The sequence below is a fragment of the Podarcis cretensis genome (genome assembly GCF_951804945.1).
Source record: "Podarcis cretensis genome assembly, chromosome: 17".
Lineage (NCBI taxonomy): Eukaryota > Metazoa > Chordata > Lepidosauria > Squamata > Lacertidae > Podarcis > Podarcis cretensis.
In genome coordinates, this window is record NC_137187.1 from 33,268,625 (window position 1) to 33,296,054 (window position 27,430).

General features: G+C 47.4%; 1 protein-coding gene and 1 long non-coding RNA gene across 2 annotated transcripts; both read left to right on the forward strand.

The window, feature by feature from the left end:
* Nucleotides 1–188: 188 nt before the first annotated feature.
* On the forward strand, nt 189–1,710 carry LOC307206630. The gene is made up of 2 exons (XR_013834436.1): nt 189–844; nt 1,205–1,710. It is a non-coding gene; the product is annotated as an uncharacterized lncRNA (long non-coding RNA).
* Nucleotides 1,711–21,806: 20,096 nt separating this feature from the next.
* Nucleotides 21,807–24,575, forward strand: SWSAP1 (SWIM-type zinc finger 7 associated protein 1). Its single transcript, XM_079959783.1, has 2 exons — nt 21,807–22,396; nt 23,480–24,575. Exons 1-2 carry the CDS (start codon nt 22,130–22,132, stop codon nt 24,005–24,007), a joined length of 795 nt encoding a protein of 264 aa, XP_079815909.1. The 5' UTR covers nt 21,807–22,129; the 3' UTR covers nt 24,008–24,575.
* The last annotated feature ends 2,855 nt before the right edge of the window (nt 24,576–27,430 follow it).

The window sequence follows — 27,430 nt, forward strand, 5'->3', positions numbered from 1 at the left end:
GTTCCTTTTAGATAGAATGTGAATAGCTCTGTTCCAGTGAAATGTTATTATTTTATTATTATTTATTGAATTTGTTGAATTTATAAACTGCCCTATACCCGGAGGTCTTAGGGCAGTTCACAAAAAAGATCACAATATATAAAATCAAAATAAATTTCCCCCCCCCAATAATACCACCCCCCCCACCCCCCCAGAAAGAGCCACATTTTAAAAGGGTATAGGATGTCAATCAGGTTAACCAAAGGCCTGGTTAAAAAAGAACGTTTTTGCCCGACACCTAAAGATGTATAATGAAGGCGCCAGGCAAACTTCCCTGGGGAGAGCATCCACAGACAGGGAGCCACTGCAGAGAAGGCCCTGTTTTCGTGCTGCCACCCTCCGGACCTCTCAAGGAGGAGGCACACGAAGGAGGGCCTCAGAAGATGGTCTCAGGGTTTGGGTAGGTTCATATGGAAAGAGGCGGTACTTGAGGTATTGTGGTCCTGAGCCGTTCAAGGCTTTATAGGTCAAAACCAGCACTTTGAATTGGGCCCAGAAACAAATTGGTAACCAGTGCAGTCAAACCAGGATTGGTGTAATGTGCTCAAACCGTCTTGCTCCGGTGAGCAACCTGAATTCTGCACTAGCTGAAGTTTCCGAGCCGTCTTCAAAGTTGACTTTGTAACACAGCTTCATGGCATGGCTCACCTGGCTAGCTGGCTCTGGAGTCTCCATGGCCTTTTGCAAGCTGAGCAGCTGTATTCAGAAGCATCTGGTACCTCCCTTTGTTGGGGACAGGAAGCTATTTTCAGCAGAACTGGGCTAATAACTGTCTGGTAATGCCCTTCATTCTATAGGGACGCGGGTGGCGCTATGGGTTAAACCACAGAGCCTAGGACTTGCTGATCAGAAGGTTGGAGGTTCGAATCCCTGCGACGGGGTGAGCTCCCGTTGCTTGGTCCCTGCTCCTGCCAACCTAGCAGTTCAAAAGCACGTCAAAGTGCAAGTAGATAAATAGGTACCACTCTGGTGGGAAGGTAAATGGCGTTTCCATGCACCAGAAGCGGCTTAGTCATGCTGGCCACATGACCCGGAAGATGTACGTCGGCTCCCTCGGCCAATAAAGCGAGATGAGCACCGCAACCCCAGAGTCGGCCATGACTGGACCTAATGGTCAGGGGTCCCTTTACCTTTACCTAATGCCCTTCATTCTAAGATCCTTCAGGCTAGTTTCATGGGAGGGTATGCCCCATCCTGTGCTATCCATCTTCCATGATGGGGTGGATATAGGTCAACTCCAAGGCACACAGCAGGTCACCCTCAGTGCATTGACCCCAAAGGGCAATCACCAAAGGGATTTACTCAGTGGCAGGAGCACCGCCCTCTTGATGGCTGGGAATAGGTTGAGAGGACTTCAATCCTAGGTGAGAGTCTGGGTCCAAGAGGGTGAAATCTCTTAGCCAAGAGAACTGCCCTATGTGTTGGGTAGGTGGTTGAGATACACAAACGTAAGAGCTGAAAGCCACCTATCATTTGGGAGAAGGGCTATGTGTATACTGTGCCCTGTGGAAATTCGTGGAATGAGGGGTTTGATTTTGACTACAGTAGCACTTTCTTGTGAGGTAAGCTATTTATGTATGCAAGCACAACTGTATTACGAACTATTGCTCTCTTGATGAGAACTGAAGGCTCTGGTTCTCTGGCCACTTAAAAGCACTGTAGCACTGTATTCTGGATTGCGGTTGCATTATTGGAGCCCTAGTATTTTGCATTTTCTGTTCATTTGCGGCCTTAGGAATGAAGAACTGTGGGGTCTGTGGAGTGGGGTTCAGCGGGTGCAACTATTAACAAGGTTTTGGTGCAGAAGGAAGTATGGGGCTGGGTGGTGGAAGGGGCCACAGATATTTAAAGCCCACTGCCCCATTTCCTGCATGTGATTTGGGTTGCCATGCCTGTTGGTTTTCCCACTTGGTGCTGTTGTTTTCGGATGCTAGCGCAGCCCATAATAAAAACAGAATCTGGTTGTGGTTGAAGGGGCTGACCTGTAGTGGATTACTGAGACCTGGGTGGATGAGCGGGGTGAGCCAGATTTGTCTACCTTGATGTTCGCTGCATCATCAGCACACTTCAGAAGGCTGGCTGGGTTCTTCTTGGCTTTTTTGCCACAATCCATGGAAATTCCATCTTTTCACGAGGCAACCAATCTTCTTGGGAGCTGGATTTGAGGGTTTGTGCCTGGTTTTGGGTCAGAGAAACAGAACAGGAGTTTTCCTGGTGCACTGTCCACCCTACTGGTGTTGGGGTAGTCTTGAAGATCGTACTGGAGGACTTCACTATCTATGTTGGGAGAGCTCAGAATTTCATGGCCACCAGGACAACTATGAGGTTATCTTAGTGCATTGTGAACCCAATATATGTGGTAGATCATCTGCTTAATCTGGTTTTGCTACAGAGTGGTTTGGGAAAGATCCAACAATAGGCTGGGTTCCATCTTACTCAGGTGTCATGGACAAATCACTCCCTGGAAAGATTTTGATTATGCGGGGCAGTCTCACCCCTGCAATGGGGTGGGAGGTGGGGACCTATTAGCATATTCTTATGTGTGGCTTGATGACCTCATACGTAAGAGTGACTTTAAGTAAGATGCAGTTGTTATCAGGTACAGTGGTACTTCAGGTTAAGAACTTAATTCTTTCCGGAGGTCCGTTCTTAACCTGAAACTGTTCTTAACCTGAGGTACCACTTTAGCTAATGGGGCTTCCCGCTGCTAAAGGTTGGCAGGAACTGCTAGGTTGGCAGGAGCTGGGACAGAGCAACAGGAGCTCATCCCATCGTGGGGATTCGAACCGCCGACCTTCTGATCGGCAAGAGGTTCAGTGGTTTAGACCACAGCGCCTACATCTCTGCATTGCTGGAGCAACTGGACTTTAGCCTTATAGAGGAACCCTGCAAAGGTTTCATCATAATTAAGTCTCGATGCATTCAAGGGACTTACTCCCAAGTGGCATATACCGTATAGTATGGCAAACTTAGTTACCCAATGGCTCTCTTCCCGGTTACCCACACACTCTGCCAGATCTTCAGTAAAGTCCCCCAGGCAGGGACAGGTGCCAGGTAACTATTGGTGAGGATTAACAGACTGTAGGGCTTCAGTATTCATTTCCTGGTGAAAGAAGCTCACAGCTTCAAATTCCCAGGTTTGTGAATCAGTCCACAAGAATCACCAGCCCACAAAAAAAAAAATACTAGCCCACCTGACCAAATATATCCCTTTTAGTGTGAAAGGAATGGTGTGAGCCTCCTGCAGGGCTTCCCAGCTTAGTCACCTAGAAGAGATTTTTCACTCACCGCAGATGAGCAGATCTGGTTCATCTCCTCATTCTCACCAACTTCCAGTCTCACCATTGGTAGAGTGGGGGGGGGGGATGAAGAAAAGACAGATAGCTTAAGACCCACCTCGTCTATATAAAATATATATGGTTTAAACATGCAGGCAGGTAGAACACTGTCAGATAACAGACACTTACTCTGTGGGAGACTGACTTGATCATACTGAAGAATAGAAAACTGTGTGGGGAGCCTTTGATTCAGGATTTGTACTGAAGGGTGAATCTTTTGAAGAACCTTGTTCTAAATTTGAGAACCTTTTGCAGAATCGTTTTTTTAAAAGGCTAAATTTGTGTGTACATGTGTGTTTGGTTCTTTACAGGAGAGGTCCAGGTCCAGGAAATGTCTTTGTCCTTTGACATTCATAAAGGCAGTGATCCAGCTACTGTACTTCAGTCTCTGGTCCACAGAGCCTCTTGATCAGGCAAGTGGTCTCTCTTCTGCCAGGCCTGCCCCTTCTCGTTGATCGCACACTTGCAGTTGTGCAAGGCAGTGACTCCCTGGCCGTCCTGCAAGTCGGATTTACACCTGGACGTTCCACCATTGATCACTGCTTAGTGTTAGATTATTTTGTTTATAAGTATGTGAAACATTGGAAAAAGTCATTGTATGCGGCCTTTGTGGACCTAAAGGCAGCATTTGATTCTGTATCCAGGGGTAGGCTCTGGGCCAAATTGGCCAATATGGGTATTAACAGAAGCTTATTACTTCTGATGATTAAGCTTCATGAGAACAATACCCTCCAGATATGAGTCGCACAGGACGGCAGACTCTCTAGAGAAATCCCAGTCCAAAGAGGAGTCAGACAAGTATGTCTATTAGCCCCATTTTTATTTAACATCTATGTTAACTCCCTGGTCACATGTTGCCGTGAAATCGAAACCCATCCCCCCGTGTTCTCTAAGGGCAGAAAAGTACCAGTTTTAATGTATGCGGATGACGCTGTTCTTCTCTCTCAAACCAAAGTGGGCTTGAAACGTGCCTTAGGAAAGTTTAGTGACCAATGTAACACTGAGCTGTTAACAATTAACTTTGCCAAAACCAAAATTGTACATTTTAACCGCTCCTTCAGGAAAGATAATTGGAGTGTAAAGGGAAACGCCATTGAACAGACTAAGATCTTCCAATACCTAGGCATTACTTTCTCTTATAATGCCAAATTGTCAACACACCTGACCACATCAGCTATATCAGCAGGAAGAAGTGCAAATGCCATCCTTAGATTATTCAGAAGGGAAGGAGCTGGCTTCCTCCCAATGGCCCTTAAAGTTTTCCAGGCAAAATCTTTAGCCCAACTCCTGTATGGCTCTCAAATTAGCCCTTCTACCACCCTTAAAACCCTTGAAACAGTACAATCAAAATTCTTAAGATCATTATTTGCTACCCCAAAGTGTACGCCTAATGCAGTCTTAAGGCAAGAGGCAGGACTGCCCAGAGTGGAATTAAAAGTCTGGGAGCAAGCAATATCCCTCTGGCTGAAAATCCACTACAATTCTAAGGGACTGTTACCTTACTTACTTCCTGGCCGCAGTTCCCTATCCTCCTTGGCTTATGCAAATAACTAACAATTTCAAACAAATTGGCCTAAACCCTGAAAATCTTCTTATTGGAACTCTGAACAAGGCAAAAGTAATTATCTTTTTTTTTTTTTAATAATATTTATTAAAGATTTTCAAATATAACAAAAAAAGAAAAACATCCAAATCTAAGGCCTTATTTTCAATATCATCTTTCCAGGACTTCCCCCTCCCCACCCCCTCTTGTATTCCAATTCTTTCCAATAGATCAAGCAAATTCTTACCCCAAATTTTAAAATTATTATCATTAACCCAATTTAAAAAATATTTTCCCATCCCCTAAAATCGACCTGTTCCCTTCCACGAGTTCCCCTCTTTAATATAAGATACAGATTGACATAAAAAAAATTAAAAAAAGAATAAAATATAATTTAACACCCTTTGGATTCCAAATTTCCCTCCCCCCTTTCCCGGTTGCGTTCCCAATGTCCATCAATATGTACTGTCTCCTGGAGCTCCCACATCTAAGCCATAATCCTTCACCAGTCCGCTTTGCCGTCTTTTTAATAGTCTTTACCGTCCTTTAATCATCTTTAATTTCAAATGTCCAATCTTGGAGGGGGTCTATCTTCCAACTTTGTCCAGTTCTTGTTATTCTTGTTGTTCTTGTTGTTCCCTCTTCTCCTCTTTCCCCCCCCCCCTGCTCTCCTGCACAAATGTTCTAATTCCAAAAAGCTTGTAATTCCTCTACAGAGGCTTTGTTATTCAGGAACAAAACATTACGTCAGGTCCCTTCCATTCTTCAATAGATAAATCTATTGTCTCCTTTAGTGTGTAGACCTCTGTAGACAAAATAGTGTTCCATTTCTGCAGTTTCCCAGGAGATAAAAAGTCCGATTCAAATTCCATGCCAGCGATACTTGTAATAACCCACAGCTCCTCTAGAGGGATTATAGTAACTCAGTTTCATTCCCGATCTCACCCACCAGTCAAAGTAACTTATTATTCCTTGTTTTGAACAGTTTATATCCAATTTATAACAAATGTAACCAGCAAAGTCCTTGTAACAAAGTTCTCTTTTTGTTCTTCAGTTTTGGCAGCTCCTTTGACAGCTGTCAAAACCTCTATTTCTCCTCTCCAGGCGCTCTCACGGATTGCTCCCGGGGTTTCCGGGGAGGGTTGTATTTTAATTCACATTCCACTCTTCTCCTCCAGCCCAGCTTATAATTTTCCATCGCGAAATTAATAACTTTATAAAAAAAAAAAAAAAAAGGTTGCACTCGATCTTAGTTGTCAGGTCCTTTGCTTTAGCTCCTCTACAACAGGGGGGAGGTTGACTTCCTTTTTATACCTCCCCCGCTCGCTCCGAATTTAAGAAAAAAATTATTCCCCTTTTTAATCCAAGTTCCAATTACTCACAGGTTATTCTTTTAAGTCCAGATTTTCAATGGAAGAAGTCAGCGCTCTCCGCCAAATGGCATGCGGCTTCGCTCAGCAGGGGAAGCGGAGGACTCACAGCACCACCCCCCCCCTGTTACCCGCTCCGCAGCCTTTAAAAAGGCTCCTTCGCGTGGTCGGGGGGCGCAAACGGTGCCCGCCGAGTCACCATGCCCATGGGTTTCAGCGCCCATGGTTTTTGAGGGTCCCCGCGTCGCTGGCGCAGTAGAACCCAGCCCCTGCCAAGCAGACTCCCTCCGGAGCTCGGAGGGAGTCCGCCATTCGGCGATGGCGCCAACCCGGAAGTCCAAGGCAAAAGTAATTATCACTCAGAGACTCTACGATGTCGAATTACAACAAGAAGACGCCCTACTCCCGGAGACGTATAGATGTTTAAAAGCTTGGTCTAATTTTGCAGCTGCCCCTTACTTAACTAACATCACTAACGAAGCTTATAGATGGGCTTTCTCCAGAGCCCGCTTTGAGACAATGCCCTCAGCAGTGCTGTACGGCAAATTTACGCGGGTACCAATGCATGCGCGTCTCTGCCCCTGTATGTCTAATAAGATAGAATCTGTCCCTCACATCCTTCTATTTTGCGAATTTTATAGTGAAGAACGAGTTCAACTTATTTTGCCGCTTTTATCAAAATTTATACCCCTACAACATTATTTGGAATCCTCCCCCGAAATTCTACTAAAATACCTTCTGGAAGATTCCTCAAGCTCAATATCATATGAGGTGGCCAAATTTTGCACTTTAGCAATCAGGAAGCGTAAATCTCTTTTGTTGAATGGCACACTGCGAAGTTCCCTTCTGTAATATTTTTTCCCCCTTGATGCTGTTGTTGATTTCCTTTTGTTTGATCTTGTGGTGTTCTGTGTCGCTGGCTTTTGCCGCAATAAAACTTGACTTGACTTGACTTGAGTCCTGCAAGTCTTGCCAAGCTGTGACCCACTCACCATTTAATCTGCCCCACCGCAGCGAAGGCAATTTACGGTAGAGCAATCAGTTCCACTGCAATGGATACCAAGCCTAGGGGGCACCACAGGGCTCTGCAACTACTATGTAGCGAGTTGTAAAGAACCAGTGGCATAGTGTGGTGGGGGAGCCCCACGGGGTGGTTGCCCTGGGCACAAATTTGTTCAAGGCACAAAATTTCAACACCCAGTGTTGCCTCAATACAGCTGTGTACTTCCGTTGTTGGGCTCTGTTGAAAATGGCTTCCTGTGAACTGGACAATGGAACGACTCTTCTTATCTTATCTCTGCTGCTATGATTTCCTGGGTGATGCAGACATCATTAGGCAATTGAATGTGCACAAGTATTCCATCCGTTTTCCTCCCTCCCTCCCACCCTGCCCTGGGCACTGGCATCCCATGCTACACCATTGGGCAGAGCAGGAGGCGAGAAGCAGAGAGTGGTGAATTTTGGCCTCCTGCAGGGTGCCACACTGAAAATTGAAAATGTGCCCCTGACCTCAGTTACCCACCCAGCTGCCACTAGTGCCAGAACAAGAAAGGGGGGTGTGAGCTAAAGGCGGCAGGCAGGCAGCATGACTTAGGTATGTGTCAGCCTTCCTTCTAGCTAGATCAAGCATGCTGGCTCGCCCCTGCGATTGAGGGGGCTGGCACCGTGTGCCACACTGATGCTGTGTGCGCACGCTGTGCAACATGCTAATGTCACTCATGCACAGCATTCAACATGCTGGTGTCACTTGGGCATCCCATGCGATGTGCTGACATTTCGCGAGCACCCTGTGGCATGCACAAGTGATGTCAGCATGTTGGGTGGCGTGCGGGAGGTGAGCATGTCGCATGGTGTTCACGCATGGCCACCACAGAATTTTGAGGAGGCCTGGCCCCCTCCTTGAAAAACATGTTGTTGTTGTTTTCAGTTGTTTTATATTTATTTAAAGCATTTTTTTAATTCAAAATTATAACAAGACATATTATCCAAAAACTTATCATCCTTGTCCCCCCCCCATTTTTCCTCCCTCCCCCCCCACAGAACCCACCCACCCCCACCCCCCGGCTTCCCTCAGTTCCAGTCTTTGGTTTCCCTAAGAATGCTGTTTTCTGCATGTTACAAAGTTGTATAGATCCTCAAACTATTTAGCTGATTATTATCAATAAAAAGTTTGTGAATGTTTATTCAAAACCTGCCAAGGAGTCCAGTTCGCTTTGTTGCGTCTTCAGATACTTTGTAAAGGGTTCCCATTCATCCTTAAAGTCACAGTTATCCTTGTCCCGTAGCTTATATGTCAGTTTTGCCAGTTTTGCATAGTCCATCAATTTTTCTTACCATGATTCTTTAGTTGGGGTTTCTTCAGTCTTCCATCCTTGTACTACCAGAACTCTCGCGGCCATTGTCGCATACATGAAAAAATTGTTTTGGGGGGCCATGGCTGCTTAGCCCCAGATGGCGCCCCTGAACTAGGTGGTTGTTTTTGCGCATGGAAATGTAGGCCTGAATATTGGGCAGGCTCTAAAAGGGCATGGGGCAAAAAGCTCAGGGAGACTCATACGAGGACTGATTGTAGCGGCTGGAGTTCAGGGACTGTGCCATCAACAGGAAAGACTGTATCAGCAACTGTTGGCTGTTAACAGAGAATTTAACTTCCACCAGGCTCCACTGTTTTCCAGCCTGGTCTGACTCAGTTCTGGCAGGACACCAGACTTCCAGGGCATGTCTGTTTCCTTACAGAGGCAGATCATCTGAGCCACTAAAAGGATGTTTCTATGTCTTTGAGCAGATGCATTGCATTGGCCTTCTGGGGAGCTGGAGACCAGCCATCTGGTTCCTGGGCGCCATACTCAAAAGCCATCCACCCCCAATCTGGACTTAATGGTGATTCTCGAGAGCCAATGGCCCCGTGGCCACCTCTGGGTAAAAGGTAACGTCCATCCTTTGAAAAACACATGGAACTGCCTGATATTGAGTGACATTACTGAGCAACCTAGTTCAGTATTGTCTACATCACAGACAGGCAAAATGGTGCCCCAGAGATGTTCTGGACTCTCATGAATCCCAGCCAGCAATGCTAGTGATCAAGGATGGTGGGAGTTGGAGTTCACAGCATCTAGAAGGCATCACTAGGAGTGCAGAGGAGTGCCTGGCATAGGGATGTAAGGAAACAGTGACTGCTGCCCCAGTCACAATCAGCGCTGTGTCAAAAAGTTCTTCCTGATGTTTAGGTGCAATCTCCTTTCTTGTAGCTTGAAGCCATTGGTTCAGCTCCTACCCTCCAGAGACGGACCCTGCCACCTCCATTTTTATCCTCATAATGATCTCCACCCATGGGCAGAGGAAAGGTCTCACATATCTGGAATGTTCAAAGGGCAGTATACCTCTAATTGTAGCAGAGTTATTACCTTCATGCCCTGGTTGTAGATCTTCTAGAGTCATGTGCCTGGCCTGGGTGGGAAACACAACACTGGGCTAGTTGAACCGTTGATCAGCTGTGTTTCATTGTGTTTGTTGACTGAACTAAAAAGTTGCAATACATATTATGTTGACTTGTTGAGGTTAATTAATTGTCAGACGAAGTTATTAAACTCATTTTGAATACCTCGGGTTAGAGACGCTTCAGGTTGTATGTTTTCGGAATATGGATGTGCCGAAACCCAGAAGTACCGGAACGGGTTACTTCCAGGTTTCGGTGCTCGCGCATGTGCAGAAACACTAAATTGCACTTTGCGCATGCACAGAAGCGCCAGATCACAACCCGCGCATGCACAGACACGGTGCTGTGGGTTGCGGATGCTGTGGGTTGCGAACGTGCCTCCTGCACGGATCACGTTCGCGACCCGAACATCCACCGTAATATTATTATTTTCCCAAAAAAGTGTTGTGAGCCCAATTTTTAAAATTTTATTTTAAAAACACATATTTTAGCCATTTTGTCACCCCCCTCAGTGATGACACCCGGGGTGGTCTGCACCCACCGCACCCCCCTTCCTACGTCACCGCCGTTGATCTGTTCCAGCAGCGCTTCATTAATGCTCCTGTGCTCTTCCTGGCTTGATGTGTCCAAATCAGTAATGCAGCTGGGTGCTTTTTCAGCTCTGGAATCAGCAACGGAGGAAGCCACTCAGGTGTCTGTAGGTGCACCGCCGGGCCTCCGAAGTCAGCCTGCCTCCTCCCACTCTGCCACCCTACAACTGGGGGCGGGGAGGCAGTGGGCAGACTGTTTGGGCAGTGCAGAGCCTGTGCGCGCAAGCCGCCACATCTCTCCCAGGAGAGACGTGTGGCTCGGGCATGTTGCAAGTCTCACGGTGAGTGCTGCCCAGCATTTTGTCAACCCTGCCCCCTCAGTGGTGACACCTAGGGCGGCCCACCTACCACACCCCCTTCCTCCGCCCCTGTCTGGAATTCATGGTCCTTGCAAAACTGGCCAGAGCACACCTCTAGTCCAAATAATGGCATTCTTAGCCGCTCAGTCTCTTGCTCTGATGCCAGGACAGACCCTCCAAGTGTCCCTATTTTCCAGTGACAGTCTCGGATTTACAGAAGCCATTCCGGTTGGTGGTTTGATCCCGGAATGTCCCGCTTTTCCTTTGGGCTTCCCTGTTTTCATCAGAGAAATGTTGGAGGGTATGCCAGGGTCAACCCTGGGATAAGAGACTCAAGCCATCGACCCCAACAATGGGGCTGCACCAGAGCAGTCCCAGAATTCCCACTGGCTCCCTGCATATGATAGGGAAACAGGTAAGAGACAGGATCTCACCCTGGGAAGGCAGAGTGAACTGGTGTGTTATTGCAATGGGACTGGCGGTGGTAATGCTGTGGGCACACTTTGGTCAACAAAGGAAATCCATCACTGAGATTTTTATTTGCTTCCATGCTTGTTTTCTTTCCCATTCCATTTAAAAACAAAAACAAAAAACATGATCTGAGAATGAAGAGCAATCTGCCCCAGCCAAATGCACTGTAATTGAATCAACCATTCTGTTCAATCCTTCTCTGCTCCTCACAATATCCAATTCCAGATCACTAATGGTCTGAGGAGGATATGCAAGACGTTTCTCCAAATTACCTTTTATTTTGTTTTTGCTGGTTCAAACGCTCGGAGCCCTTTTCAATCAATATCTGGTTCATTAAATTACATTTTCAGAAATGGAAGGCACTACAGGACCGAAACCTTTTGCTGTGGTACAAGAAGATGTGAACTCTGGCTATCACAGATTAAATAACTCACCAAGAATGTGTTTCTAAGAGTAAGGAAGATCCAGAGCATTTCATTTCTGATGCATCCTGTTCAGAAATATGAAACTCTCATATATGAAATTCAGAAACTCTCTTCCCCCATCAAATGGGGAAATTTGGGGAAATTTGGTTTTCATGTTGTGCTTTGCTGCTTTTATTTCTCTACATCAACTGCTCCCTGTTTGTTTGGAAAAGGCAACCTTTGCCTGGCTCCTGTGCTAGGCAACTTTTTTTGTTTGTCTTTGCTTTTGATTTAATTTTTTTTTAAATAAAAATCTTTATTTTAAAAAGGGGGTATTTTGCCACAGAGGCCCCCTGGCCCGAGCATGACTCCATGACCAGCAGTCCATTTCTTAAGACACATTACAGAGGAAAGCTTCAACTTGCTTGGAAACAGCTGAACTTGGCTGTTGTTAAGTAAAGGTAAAGGGACCCCTGACTATTAGGTCCAGTTGTGGCCGACTCTGCTGTTGCGGCACTCCTCTCGCTTTATTGGCCGAGGGAGCTGGCGTACAGCTTCCAGGTCATGTGGCCAGCATGACTAAGCCACTTCTGGCGAACCAGAGCAGCACACGGAAACGTCGTTTACCTTCCCTGCCAGAGCGGTACCTATTTATCTACTTGCACTTTGACATGCTTTCGAACTGCTAGGTTGGCAGGAGCTGGGACCGAGGAATGGGAGCTCACCCCGTTGTGGGGATTCGAACCGCCGACCTTCTGATTAGCAAGTCCTAGGCTCTGTGGTTTAACCCACAGCGCCACCCGCGTCCCTTGGCTGTTGTTACTTGGTGGCTAAAGGATGACTGTGTGTGCTTCAGGAGCTCCTTGTGTTTCAAAGCTGACTATGTCACTCAAATGAAGTGATGGAGTGGAATCTGGCTCAGATTAAGACCAGCCTGCAACCACAAGTAGCTTTGAGTTGCTTCTCAGTTATCGTGAAATGACAGCGAGAAAAGGAGAGAGAGAAAGGGAAAAGGTTGGTTGACCCTGTGGAGTTTTTTTACTGACTCTCGCATTTGTGTGCTTTTAATCGCAGCTAGGTCTGCAGGCATTAATCAGTGCTCCTGTTTATCCCCAGGCCTCAAAAAGCATCACCTGCTAATTCTTGCATATCAAGATGTTGTCAAAAACACAGGAGCAAACCAGGCTTGGTGTTTTCCTGCTCTGCTGGAAATCCTAACTGGGAGAATTGTTACAGCTTTCACAGGGGAGAAGCCAATTTCAATAAATGCAGAGAGTGAACTCATGTTTGATAGATGCTGTTGAATTGTACGTGCACACAGATGCACAGGTACAGTGGATGAAAACAAAGTTAACAAGAGGAAGGGGGAATAAATGTTAAAAACAGGCTGCTTATGTGGCAGCTTGTTCAAGTGTGGAAGACTTCCCATGCAGATATAACTTCAGAATAAGGGCAAGTATGCAAACTCTATCAAGCACAATGATAATCACATCTGTGTGTCTTTTTGTTTTGTGCCCTTGCCAGAATAGAGAAACTTTGGGAAGAAAGCCCTGTTTCTCACTGAGCACCAGGAAGCCTGCCTGGAATACTGAGGACTAAAAACATACTATCTATAAAATTGTGAATCTTAGAATCTGAGGCAGATTCTTCTTCTTTGGCGATCACTCATAGCCTAGTAAGATGGTCGTTCATGAACATGGTCTTAACAGTGAGTCCGTAAGTGACTGTGGAGGCCAATTCTGGAGCCACACGTCCTTCCCCAGTGGGGACATAGGTTTCCGGGCAGGAGTTGGTCACAGTGAGGGTTTGCCAAACATGTCTTCTTCTTAGCACATTTCCCCCTTTTGTCCTGAGTTTGTGCTTCTTGAAAGTCCATGACACCTTTGGTAAAGGCTGTTCTCCAATTGAAGCGCTCGCAGGCCAGTGTTTCCCAATTGTCAGTGTTTACACTACATTTTTTAGAGATCTGCCTTGAGGGAGTCTTTAAACCTCTTTTGTTGACCGCCAGCATTATACTTTCCATTTTTAAGTTTGGAATAGAGTAGTTGCTTTGGAAGATGATAATCAGGCATCCGCACAACATGACCAGTCCAGCAAAGTTAATGTTGAAGAGTCATGGCTTCAACACTGGTGAGCTTTGCTTCTTCCAGTACACTGGCATTAGTTTGCCTGTCTTCCCAAGTGATATGTAAAATTATTTGGAGATCCCAATGATGGACTCTTTCGATGAGTTGGAGATGGTGTTTATAAGTTGACCATGTTTCACAAGCATACAGCAAGGCTGGTAGTACAATAGCTTTGGAAACAAGCATTTTGGTTTCCCTGTGAATGTCCCAGTCCTCAAACACTCTGCACTTCAATTGGGAGAAAGCTGCACTTGCAGAGCTCAGGTGATGCTGGATTTTGGCATCAATGTCAGCCCTTGTGGAAAGATAACTGCCCAGGTAGGAGAAGTGACCAACGCTTTCCAACTAAGCCATTGAGTTGGATTTGTGGCGTTGCAGATGGGTTGCTTTGTGCTTGTTGGTGCAGCACTTTGGTTTTTTGGATGTTGAGCGATAGGCCAAGCTTTCCGTAAGCTTCTGTGAAGATATTTAGGATGGTTTGGAAGTCATCCTCTGGTGTGCAAACACTACATTGTCATCAGCATACTGAAGCTCTATGACTGAAGTTATGGTACTTACTCTTTATAAAAATAGGGAATCTTAGAATCTGAGGCAGATTATACACCTTCTGAGTCCAATGTCATCCCTTCCACAGTTGCCAGCTTTGGAGCTGTACCCTTCAAAAGATACCATATACATCTGACAGCAAAATCAGGGCTACCCTATATTTTATCTAGAGATAGATTGATCATTGATGACTACTCTAGTGGGTGCTCATATTGGGAAATGGCATAGGAGTGTTTGCTCATGTGCAGATAGATTTGGTGCCATTCATGTGTCTATGAAAGTACACATAATGAGGTCAGTCTGTGGTGTGAGCTCTGTGTATACACATACAGTGGTACGCGAGTGGCACTGTGGTCTAAACCACCAAGCCTCTTGGGCTTGCCGATCAGAAGGTTTGCAGTTCGAATCCCCACGACAGGGTGAGTTCCTGTTGCTCTGTCCCAGCACTTGCCAACCTAGCAGTTCGAAAGCACACCAGTGCAAGTAGATAAATAGGTACCGCTGTGGCGGGAAAGTAAACAGTATTTCCTTGCACTCTGGTTTCCATCACTGTGTTCCATTGTGCCGGAAGCGGTTTAGTCATGCTGGCCACATGACCTGGAAAGCTGTCTGTGGACAAAGGCCGGCTCCCTCGGCCTGAAAGCGAAATGAGCGCTGCAACCCCATAGTTGCCTTTGACTGGACTCAACTGTCCAGGGGTCCTTTACCTTTACCTTTTTTATACATGTACACACACACACAAGCACACACACAGAGTGATGGGGAGGGGAGTGTTGTGGAATGAATAAGTTTCTCAGGAAAGTGGAATTACGTCGCGATATTTCCCACCCAGAAACCCTAAGAGGCACACAGCATCACTTTCCATCTTACTGGTTGTCTCTGAGCTGTGGCATCTATATTTGCCAAGGAATGCAGAAAAAATATAATTAAGGGTTAATATAACCTTTTAAGTGGGTTGATGATAGGAATTGGGTGGTGGTTGGGGGTGGGGGTGGGGTGCTGGTTTGCTAACTATAAAAGTCTATCCATCAGAACCCTGAAAGGAGTTCTCTGCGTAACCTGGCAACCAGATCGGCAGTCACTAGGCAACGTGGTTGCTGGGCAGCACTAAAGGTGATTGGCAGCTCTGACAGGCAAGGCTAGAAAACTGCACTTGACCTGCCCCACCCCCACCGAGGAAGCTGCAGCACTTTGCTACATCATAGCCCCCCACCCTGAACGGAAATCAGATGTTGGTCTCTCACACTTGCAGCTGTGGGCGGAGGGGGTGGAGCAAAGGGACTCGCCTGTGTGGGTAGGTGAAAGCGTTTTGTTAGTTAATGACATGTCCATCAAAATAATCTGATGCGTGTCTTGGTCACAATGAAGTGATAAAAGATTTGAAGGGCTGGCGGCGGGAGAGAGGGAACTGGAAATTCAGTGTGGGAAAGTGGCAATATTATTCACTCTTCTCCGCCCCCCCCCCCCGGACTGAAATGGGAAAAGTGAGAAATCTTTAGGGGAGGAAACAATTGCCGCCTCCTTGGAATTATTATCTCTTTCAGGACAATCACTGAAATACTTTTGAGTGCTGTGTTGCAAAATTATTATTATTATTATTATTTTTAAAATTATCATCCAGCCATTTCCACCAAAGGCATAGCAAAGCCAAATGCACTGTACAATAACATAAAATATTGTTTGGGTAAATATAAAGTAAATAGGAAAGCTATAGAATACAAAACAGTCTTTAAAATGTTTTGTCCTTTTTAGGAGTCCATCAGCCTCCTGCAATGAGGTGCCATCAGTTGGATAAGACTGCGCAGTGTTCTGAAGATATGAGCAATTTAAAATGTTTTTGTGCTTTAAACAGCTCCCTGGGCTGATTCTGTAGAGTCTGAAAGTGCATCTAGCGACACGAAGGATGTCTTATACAAACTATTTTCCACTTAATGCCTCTTCGCCTCTCACTTGCCTCCAATTCCTTCATTTTATCCCTTTATTTGAATACCTGCATACTGCTTTCCCCAAACTTTCAAAGCAGTTTACATCAGAACAAACACACACACACACACTCTGACACAGAGAGAAAGACAGACAGACAGACAGACAGACAGACATACACACACACACACACACACACACACACACACACGTATCAAACAGAATATGAATCACTTGTGTAGCCATGGAAATAGCACTTCAATCGAAGCTTTCTTTTTTAAAAGGTAAGTCGTAGAATGCTTTTCAAAAATTCAACAAAGAGATAGGTTTCCATGCCTCTTCTGGAAGAAGCTTCCACAGTTTTGCAGCTGTTTCAAACGGCTGCTGTTTGCACCCGTTGCAAAGTCGGTAAAGGTAGGGTTGCCATATTCCCAATAGTGAAAATCTGCACAAAACTGTTGAGCCTTTTGGGGGTGGGGAGTTGTTGAGCTTTATTTGGGAACATCTCCCCAGAGATGTTTTTAAAAATCTCCCTACTTGCCATACGTCCAAGTTTTCCTGGACATTTTGCTGATTAAGCAAAAACCCACCTAGATTTTTATTTTATTTTATTTTTATTTTTTTGCAGTCTGATTCCCTGATATATCCAGGAAAACCCAAATGTATGGCAGCCCTGGTAAAGACAGCAGTGCTGCTGTCATAGACACAACACCCAGGACATTTCTCTGGTAATCACACATATAGCACATGAGGCCCACTTCCTGGGTCCCCCCCCCCATACCTTTTTAATACCTGGAAATGTTATCTGGGCAACCACAGTTTCTGTGAGTTGACAATATGCCTGCCGACCCCATTGCTGTGAGATGTTGATTCAGAAGCTTTTGTGACTTGGCCAGACCTTTTGTTCCAAGGGTGATTTCACAGGGCAAACCTAGATCTGTCCCTGTCCATCAATCCTCACTCCCTGACCAAGCAGACTTATATGATATGTGTGTTTGTAGACATCCGTATTGCACCTTTAGGTTTACATTGTAGCACATTGCACACTTAAAATAATGTAAAGGGACCCCTGTCCATTAGGTCCAGTTGGGACCGACTCTGGGGTTGCGGCACTCATCTTGCTTTATTGGCCAAGGGAGCCGGCGTACAGCTTCCAGGTCATGTGGCTAGCATGACTAAGCCGCTTCTGGTGAACCAGAGCAGCACACGGAAACGGTGTTTACCTTCCCGCCAGAGCGCTACCTATTTATCCACTTGCACTTTGACGTGCTTTCAAACTGCTAGGTTGGCAGGAGCAGGGACCGAGCAATGGGAGCTCACCCCGTCGTGGGGATTCGAACCGCCAACCTTCTGATTGGCAAGTCCTAGGCTCTGTGGTTTAACCCACAGCACGACCTGCGTCCCTAAAATAATGTAGTGCACACTTAAAACAATTTAGTAAAATACTCGTGTGCAGAGGAGAACCTCAGCACCTGCAAGAAAGTTGGACCCAACTGAACTCTTGGGTCTTGGTAAGTTGAGAATTTGGATCAAAGGGCTGCTTATTTTGTCTTCTGCCTCCCTTACTTGCTTCTCTTTCTCAAGAGCCAGCATGGTGGACTCGTAATCTGGTGAACCGGGTTCACTTCCCCGCTCCTCCACATGCAGCTGCTGGGTGACCTTGGGCTAGTCACACTTCTCTGAAGTCTCTCAGCCTCACTCACACCACGGAAGGGAAAAGGAGATTGTTAGCTGCTTTGAGACTCCTTAAGGGGAGTGAAAGGCGGGATATCAAGTCCAAACTCTTCTCCTTCTTCAACTAAAAAGCCCCCAAACTTTCGCTCATAGCGGAGCTACCATCATATGGCGGTAGCTGCTGCTGACATCTCAGATGGCTCCTCTGTGCCTAGGATCTAGCAGGACAGTATCTAACACAAGAAGACCTGACTCTTCCCCCACCTGCTGTTCTGGTCCCGGGGGAGGTTACCGTGAGGCATGGTCAAAGTCCGGTCCTGGGCCGAGGGTCTGGAGACTGCCCACTAAGGGGGAAGTGGGGTCCAAAGCAAGAAGCCAGGTGTGGTCGGGAACTCCGGAGAAACAGGTCTGGGTGCTGGCAGAAACAGGTTTCCAACGTTGTTGCTCCCGCAACCTGGGACTGGGCTGACTGGCCTTTATCTGGGCTGACTGGCCCACAGGTGACCCGCCTCTCCTGGCCTTAAGGTGAGCACTCCTTCTGAGAGAACCCAGTTCCCTCCACCTCTCTGCACTGAGCCTCTGCAGCTCAGGAGAGACTGGAGGGTTACTGGACCCAGGGGGAGACTCACCTTCCCCTGACAGGGCTGGGAGAGGCGAACCTGCAGGCAACGGGTCCTCGATCACCTCCGGAGCCAGAACGGATTCAGCTGGTGTCTGCTCCTGAGGATCCAGCACAGGTGAAGGCCCTTCAGGTTCAAGCCCCTGCTCCGGCTCAGCCGGCCCTGGAGGTAGGGATTCCTGTGCAGGCTGGGACTCCTCAGATCCAGCTTCTGAATCAGATTCCCAGGCCATCACACCTGCCTTTAAGTCAAGCACCAAGAAGAATCCAGCTCCTACCTTGCCGTGCGCGGGAGGAACCTCAGCCCTCCCTCCCCATTCTCATGCACTCGACAGATGGTGAGGGTTTGCATGCATCTCCATGCCTCAGCACTGCCAAGCATGCAGCAGATGGTGGCACCGGTCTGCTGAAAGCACCAGCATTTAGTAACTGCTAAATGTTTTAATTAAGCCCCTTGCTGCCTGCCCCTCATGTCTCAAAATGACCTCTGAAACACAAAGTCAGAATGAAGACAGGTGAACTATGTATCTGTGCAGGAGGGCAGCCTGCGTGCCTGGAGAGGGGCAAGGAGAAATCCCAAGGAATTGCAGACTCGAGGGCAACTCCCCAGTGAGAAGAGAGTTACAGCCGGTGCTTTTTTTCTAAGAAAAAAGAGGTGCTAGAACTCACCTTGAATGCCTCCCTTGTTCTCTTATAATGGCAATGATGCCCACCTGAGAGGTGCCAGAACTGAGTTCCCGTGAGTTCCAGCTGGGGGAAAAACCTGGTTACAGCATTTGTGGCTTCTTAGTTCGTAAAAAAAGGTAACTGGGCATGATTAAGATGCATGAAGATTTTTTGTGGCATGGAGAAAATGGAGTGTTTTTCTCCCTCTCTTGTAATACAGTGGTACCTCAGGTTAAGAACTTAATTCATTCTGGAAGTCCGTTCTTAACTGGAAACTGTTCTTAACCTGAAGTACCACTTTAGCTAATGGGGCCTCCCGCTACCGCCATGCGATTTCTGTTCTCATCCGGAAGCAAAGTTCTTAACCGGAGGTACTATTTCTGTGTTAGCGGAGTTTGTAACCTGAAGCGTCTGTAACCCAAGTTACCACTGTACTAGAACCTGGCACCATCCACTGAAGCTGAATGGTAAAAGATTCAGGGACAGATAAAAAGAAGCACTTTTCTATATAGCACATAAGCTGATTTATTGAGAGCCAGTGTGGTGCAACAGACTAAGACTTGCGAGACCAGAGTTCAAATCCCCACTGAGGCAGGAAGCTCACTGGGTGATCTTGGGCCAGCCACTAACCCTAGTCTACCTCGCAAGATTCTTCTGGGGATAAATGGTAAGGAGAACTATGTTCAATAACCTGAGCTCCTTGGGAGATGAATATAATAAATAAAATAAAAAAGATACCATGATGGTCACCAACTTCGGAAAATCTACTGAGATTAGATTAGACCACCCTTTCTCAATCCTGGGTCCCCAGATGATGTTGGACTACAACTTCCATGATCCTTGACCACTGGTCCTGCTAACTAGGGATGATGGGAGCTGTAGTCCATTTGGGGACCCCAGGTTGAGAAAGGCTGGATGAGGTAAGGCCCAACGATGGCTACCAGCCCCGAGAGCTATTTACTACCTGCAGAACCAGGACATCCATGCCACTGAATCCACTTACAGTGGAAGGTATTGGGGTTACATATGGCTTTCGGACAAAACCAGCATTTGAACTGAGCCCAGAAACTAACTAGTAACCAGTGCAGTCATGCCAGAACTGGTGTTTGGACCACCCTGCCCCAATCAATCTGGCCACTGAATTCTGCACCTGCTCTCTCTGCCTGAAGAACAGCTGCCTATCAAATTAGAAGTGAACTGACTCAATCTAAGGCAGCTTCACATGATCCTGATAAATCTACTTTATACATCCCAAAACTAAGTCCTGGCGTTAAATAAATATGATGGGCCTGTTTTGTGACTTACGCCTCCACCCAAATCATCGTAGGGATGGGTGCGAAAAGAGTGTGTTCTCTTCTAGGACCCTGTTGGGCAAGAGATACCCCCCACCCCTGCATTGCTTGCCATATGACAAGGCTCCTTCCTATTAAGGATAGCCGTGGGTGGGTTCAACACCCCCTCCCCCCTGGGATGTTCAGAGTAAAAAAGAAAGGTTGTGATCAATGCAATGTATAAGCATTCTACAATTTTAAATTTTAATTTGTTCTTAGATTTCTTTTTTTATTTGAGGGTGCATATGATTGTGACAAGCTCATTTCAACAATACTGAACATGGTAGTTTATAACTTTATTATTTATCCATTAGATAAGCAAGGTTTTTAAAAACAACAACAACAACCAAGTATACATACAATCATTACAAGCTCATTTCAACCATCTTTAATATGATAACTTAAGCAGATATATAAATGCACCTGAAAAGCAGACAACATTCCTCAAATCCGGGTTTGCCTTTCACTCCCTTGTGCCTTGTATTCCCACCACAATAATGGGTTGGTTTTGCTGCAGACTTTCACAGCAACTAATCTCTTATGGAGAAAGTGGAATATCACCTTAAAGAAACAAATAGAAAGCCAGAACAACGAAGCAATCTCCAGTTATTTTCCTCCTGCCTTGGGAGCCGTTAGGAAGCCGTCAATCAGTTAGCCTCCAAACCTCTCAGCGAAAGTCTGGGACAGTCCATGGTCCAGAAACTCGAAAAAAGTCGCACTTCTAATAAATAGCGCTGTGGCTTGACTGGGAAGGGGGTCCCCTAGGGCTGCTGCGACTGCCCACGCGAAGCCTGCGCGCCTTGCCCCGCCGCCCAGGCATGAACCAGTGGAGAGGCGCGATTTTTGCACCCATGTCCCGGGGGCGAACCTGACCAACTCTAGCTAGGCACCATCTGCTCACCAGACCTTGACCCTGAGCAACTCTTGCGGGTGCCGCAGCACGCTACTCCAAATAGGGGCTCGGTTCGGTGACCTGGTATTAGCAGCCTAACCACTACCTGCTCCGAATTCTTGGTGAGACCAGCTAGGAGCTGAATAAACAAAAATAATGGCAGCGCCGGATTGAGGGCAGTGTGGGCGGTTCCCTGCACAGGGTGCCAAGCCGAGCAGGCGCAAAATACTATTACTAATTCTGCTACTAAAAACAAACAAACAAAAACAAACACCCTATATTTATACGTAAAGAAAAGCAAAATGAATTATTGTGAAAATACATCTTTTAAAGGAGGGCGCCAATTTTGGCCTCGCCCAGGGCGCCATATTAGCAAAGTTGGAGCTCCTTAAGGGCGGGCAGCAGTGAGATCGCCGTTGTGCCAAAAAGATAAATAAAATAAAAAAGATACCATGATGGTCACCAACTTCGGAAAATCTACTGAGATTAGATTAGACCACCCTTTCTCAATCCTGGGTCCCCAGATGATGTTGGACCCCAATCCAAAGAGAGGCGGCTCGTGCGTAAAAGGAGCGCGGTGCCGATGTCCCGATTTGGCGACCTGCCTCTCCCCCCACCCCGTTCAGAAAGGATCAGTTGCACGAGACAAACAAAAAAAACCCACCTCCGACCCCCCGAACCCAGCTGCCTCTAGCATCGAGGGGACGTTCCCACGCGGCTGCGAAACCAGACCAGCCACCAAAGCGGAGCAATCCACATCCGCTGCGCCGCCGATTGGCTGTCGCCGCCGCCGCCGCGCCCACTCTCCGCGGCTTCCCCTCGGCAAAGGCGCGCGGGCGCCACCCGGTCGCCGGTTCCGGCCATGTCGGCGCTGCAGCAGCAGCAGCAGCAGCAGCCGGTTCCGGGCGCCGACCCGGCTAGCCTCCTCCTCCTCCTCCTGCCGCGGCCGGCGCTGCTGCTGCTGGGTCCCGCTGGCTCGGGGCGCTCGGCGCTCTCGTTCCGCGCGGCGCTGCTGGGCGCTGCTTCCTCCTCCTCCTCCTCGCGGGCTCGCGCGCTCTTCTTGGCGCCGCGGCCTCTGGAGCGCCTGCCGGCTGGAGGCGCAGATGCAGCCGGAGCCGGAGCCATCCAGGTGGGTGGGCGGGCGAGTGGGTAGGTGGACCAGCAGCCCACCCATGAGCCCAGATTGCGGGACCGGATTTAGGGCGGGGCGGGCGCGGTGGGCGGGCGATCAGCTGAAGGAGTGAATAACAACAACAAAAATACCTATACAGGATTTATGTGGGTCCCTACTGAGATTAATAAAAAAAAAAAGCAGCTGTATCAAAATGAATTATTGTGAAAATCAGAAATATTTTTTGGGGTGGGTGTCACATTTTGTCCTCATTCAAGGTGCCATTGAAATTTGAAAGGCCGAAGTCCACTGCAGCACCAGGGGACAAATATGGTAATATGGCGCCCTGAGCAAGGACAAAATTTGGTGCCCCCCCAATATTATTTTGCATTCCCTCGACTCCGTGCTATGGGGGTTTAGGGTGGTGCAGGTGGTTCCCCCTCCCCCGGGGCACGGAGTCGAGAGAATGCAAAATAATAATATTTGGGGGGGAGCACCAAATTTGGTCCTTACTCAGGGCGCCATATTCATAGCTGTCAACGTTTCCCTTTTCTTGTGCGGAATCCTATTTGAAATAAGGGAATTGCCCTTTAAAAAAAGGAAAAAGTTGACAGCTATGGCCATATTAGGGATGCGGGTGGCGCTGTGGGTTAAATCACAGAGCCCTAGGACTTGCTGATCAGAAGGTCGGTGGTTCGAATCCCAGCGACGGGGTGAGCTCCCATTGCTCGGTCCCTGCTCCTGCCAACCTAGCAGTTCAAAAGCACGTTAAAGTGCAAGTAGATAAATAGGTACCACTCCGGTGGGAAGGTAAACGGTGTTTCTGTGTGCTGCTCTTGGTTTGCCAGAAGTGATTTAGTCATGCTGGCCACATGACCCGGAAAGCTGTCTGTGGACAAACGCCGCCTCCCTCAGCCAGTAAAGCGAGATGAGCGCTGCAACCCCAGAGTCGGTCACGACTGGACGTAATGGTCAGCGGTCCCCTTTTATGGCCATATTACCAAAGTAATATGCAAGTGAGGCAACCACTGCCCTGGCCGGTAGTGTGGCTTATTCATTCCTACAAATTGGCCATTAACACTCTTCCCTTTCCTTCCCTAGAGAATCCACTTCCTGTACCCGCCATCGTTCCGGGAGCTGCTTCAGCTTGTGGCCTCCCTACATGAAACCTTTTCCTGCTCCCTCTCCCTAATCGTTCTGGATGGCTTGGAGGAATATTTGGGCAGCTGCTCCAGCCCAGCGATGGCAGCTCAGCTTGTGGCCTTGCTGCTGGACACGGCGAACCATTTCAGCCAGAAGCTCCCCGTGGAGTCTGCTGCAGGCTGCAAGCTCGTCGTTTCCATGAGGCTTTCTGGAGAAGCTGGGGAACAAGCGGAGTATTTCTCGGCAATTGAGCGCTACTTCCCAGCCCAGTGCTGGCTGCATCCGAGCACAGAGGAGATTGCTGGTTCAGGTAGCCAGGGCATCACCAAGCTGATTAGAGCACGTCTCTCCCAGCCGGGCACTAAGGACCAAGAATGGCTGGTGAGATTCGATCCACAAGGGGACATGAGGATTTCTCTGCTTCCGTGCGAAGGGGAGGTTGATGGGTGCACAGCTTCGAAGAGCAATCGACCCCCTGAGACTTAAGCCCATTCTTTTCTCGGCTCCCAATCTTAGGCCTCTGGTGGTCCTTAGTTGAGTCATTTTTGTGTTCAGGTAATCAACTACCTCTGACCCAAACGCATACATTCACATCCCAGGTGATAACCACTTTCTTACTCCAGTTTGTTGTTTGTTTCTTCCCAGCTTTGGGCTGAGAGGTTGCCTTTTTTGACAAGCAGCAAGTTCCAATGCTGTACTATAGAGTCATTTCAGCTTCCCCATCGACTCTGCTTACACCGGAGACCGGCTGCACCTCCGATCGCAAACGTGAAATGTACCTTTCTTGCTTTGCCAGTTGCAGAGAAAAGCCCTGGAAGGAAGCAGGGCCCTAAGACTCAGCAAACAGAACACCAAGAGATTAAATCTTACACTTCTGCGTTTGTTTGTTTTTTCGTCTTTTAAAAACCCAGTTGTACAGTGTGAGGGAAATGGTTTTCAGAGCGTGACCTGAGGGGAAGATGTGGACAGTTATCTATGGAGTGGGTGAGCAAAAGTGCCTCTTGGATTCTTCCCACTGTGTTACCTTGACCAAATAAAAAGAGAGAGATCTCTATCCCTCCGTTGACCTATTTTATGTTGGTTACACTACAACAGATAGGGAAAGTGGTGTTGGGTCTTTCACATACAGGTGATTCCCCACTTATGCGGGGCTTACATTCTGAGCATCAGTGCTCATAAGCGAAATGCACATAAGCAGGGTAAGTACAGTTTTCTTCCCAACAGCTGTTGCAGTGATAGCTCCTGCACACCTTTTTGGAGCCCTTGGAGCATTTTTTCCCCTGGACTTTGGACTCTGGGAAGGGATTTCCTGGCAAGGCACATATGTACAGTTGCGTGCAAGTCAATTGCACACAAGTGGTGGGGTCTGTATGTTTGTCATGTCTCATGTTTGCTTCCCAGAATAGTCAAAAGTGTACACAAAGCACATGCTCTTCCTAGGGAGTTGTGACCTAGTGCATGGCACGCATTCAGTGCACCACAATGTGAGAAATCCCTCTTGTGTTCCCCCTGGGTTTGTTTGCTCTTGTAACTGTGCTCCCCTGGGGTAAAATATATCACATGGGGCTTGATTTGGGCACACCGCTCATATTGCTGCCCTGCACTGTTGCGTTCGCAAAGTAAAGGAAGGATTGAACTCTGATTAATAAGAATACACACAGAGGCTTGAACCAGCAAGACTCTGGGAAGGGTGCGTATAATCGTGTCTCTCTGTGCTTGTCCGATGTCTGCAGCCCCCTGGCCCAGGTAGTTTTTATTCACAAAAGAGCTTTTTACAGAGTGTTCGTAAGAACCAATCAGATTTCTTCTGAGCATTTCCACAAACCCACATGGGGACAAGTTAAACTACTAAAACTAATTAAGCACAAATATTTCTGGGGTAAACAAAGAACAGAACTTCAAAGAAGAGCATCTGGCAACAAGCAATACATATGATAAGAAGGATGGCCAGGAGGACAGCGGATCATTATCACCTTCATGTGAGATCTGTTTCCAGGCCCTAAGATTAACATCCTAAGATTAATATACATTAGAGAGCTACTTCAAATAAGCTTGCCCACAATCTTTATGGCCCAGGATGCCTGCCTGGCGAAGCAACTGCTGAGCTGCTGTGTACGTGACATGTGAGGGGAGAGAGATGGGCAGCAGAGTCAAAAGGGCATGAATGTAGAATCTTATGGGATTTAATCAGAAATTATCGTCAATATATCAAACCCAGTCAACACAATGTCTTCATCGTGGACACGATAGCTTGATGTATATTCTATAATTCCTCATGGTAATCCCATCTGATCCCTACACTGCACTGGTCCCAGTGTCTGTCTTCATGGTTTCAGTGCCGCTGTGTTTCAGGGTAGAGCAGCACCATCTGCAGGATCAATTTGCCACATGCTTGCAGCTGCCCGGCCACTAGTCTCTCCACCACCTTCTCTCAACCAAGGGTATTTGTGTCTGGTCAGTAGTTATCCCAGTCTAAGATGTCCAGGACCAATTCCTTTAGGAGTGGCAGCTCCATCACCTCTTTCAAGGCAGCAGGGAACAGTTCCAGGGAGCATTCACCATGAATCAGTAAGCCACACCACCCAAAATAATTGCCAACTAGCTATAATAATAATAATTCATTATTTGTAGCCCGCCCATCTGGCTGGGTTTCCCCAGCCACTCTGGGTAGCTCTCAACAGCATATTAAAAACACAATAAAACATCAAACATTAAAAACTTCCCTAAACAGTATTGCCTTCAGATGTCTTTTAAAAGTTAGATAGTTGTTTATTTCCTTGACATCTGTTGGGAACGTGTTCCACAGGGCAGCTGCCACTACCGAGAAGGCCCTCTGCCTGGTTCCCTGTAACTTTGCCTTGCAGTGAGGGAACCGCCAGAAGGCCCTCGGAGCTGGACCTCAGTGTCCAAGCTAAATGTTGGGGGTGGAGATGCTCCTTCAGGTATACTGGGACAAGGCTGTTTAGGGCTTTAAAGGTCAGCACCAACACTTTGAATTGTGCTTGGAAACATATTGGGAGCCCTTTCAGGACCAGTGTTATATGGTTTCGGCGGCCACTCCCAGTAACCAGTCTAGCTGCCACTTTCTGGATTAGTTGTAGTTTCTGGGTCACCTTCAAAGGTAGCAGGATACAATGCAAGCTGCAAAAGAAGCCATGTTTTCACATGGCAGGCACGGTGGTTACACTAACCAGAGCTTGGTTGGCTTTGGAGCAAAATTTGTACCACTTGAGCACTGCAAGAATTTGGACTTCCAACACCAGGAAATCGCCGTGTTCCCCTCTCTACTCCTTATATCCGCTTAGTCTGAAAACAGTCTCAGCAATATGTAGCATCATGTCCCGATCGCCTGTTCTGTAATGGGCGCATGATGAACTGAAAGGACATTCTGTACCCTGTAATTTCTGCTGTGTTTCCTATAGTGCCTTGAGCTGTTTTGCATCCCACCATGTGCACCACATTGTAAAGGTAAAAAGGTAAAGGACCCCTGGACGGTTATGTCCAGACAAAGGCAACTATAGGGTTGTGGTGCTCATCTCGCTTTCAGGCCGAGGGAGCCGGCGTTTGTCCACAGACAGCTTCCTGGGTCATGCAGCCAGCATGACTAAACTGCTTCTGGCGCAACGGAACACTGTGATGGAAACCAGAGTGCAGGGAAACGCTGTTTATCTTCCCGCCGCAGTGGTTCCTATTTTTCTACCTGCACTGGCAAGCTTTCAAACTGCTAGGTTGGCCGGAGCTGGGACAGAGCAATGGGAGCTCACCCTGTCACGGGGATTCAAAAAGCCGACCTTCTGATCAGCAAGCCCAAGAGGCTCAGTGGTTTAGACCACAGTGCCACCTGTGTCCCATTGTACTGGAACCACAGACACAGGAAGGGGGACTGTTGTAGGTTTCACACCCCTCTTC

Coding starts and splice junctions, on each gene's coding strand:
- SWSAP1 (XM_079959783.1), top strand. CDS start 22,130: ATGTCGGCGCTGCAGCAGCAGCAGCAGCAGCAGCCGGTTCCGGGCGCC. Junction 22,397..23,479: donor CCGGAGCCGGAGCCATCCAG/GTGGGTGGGCGG, acceptor TTCCTTCCCTAG/AGAATCCACTTCCTGTACCC.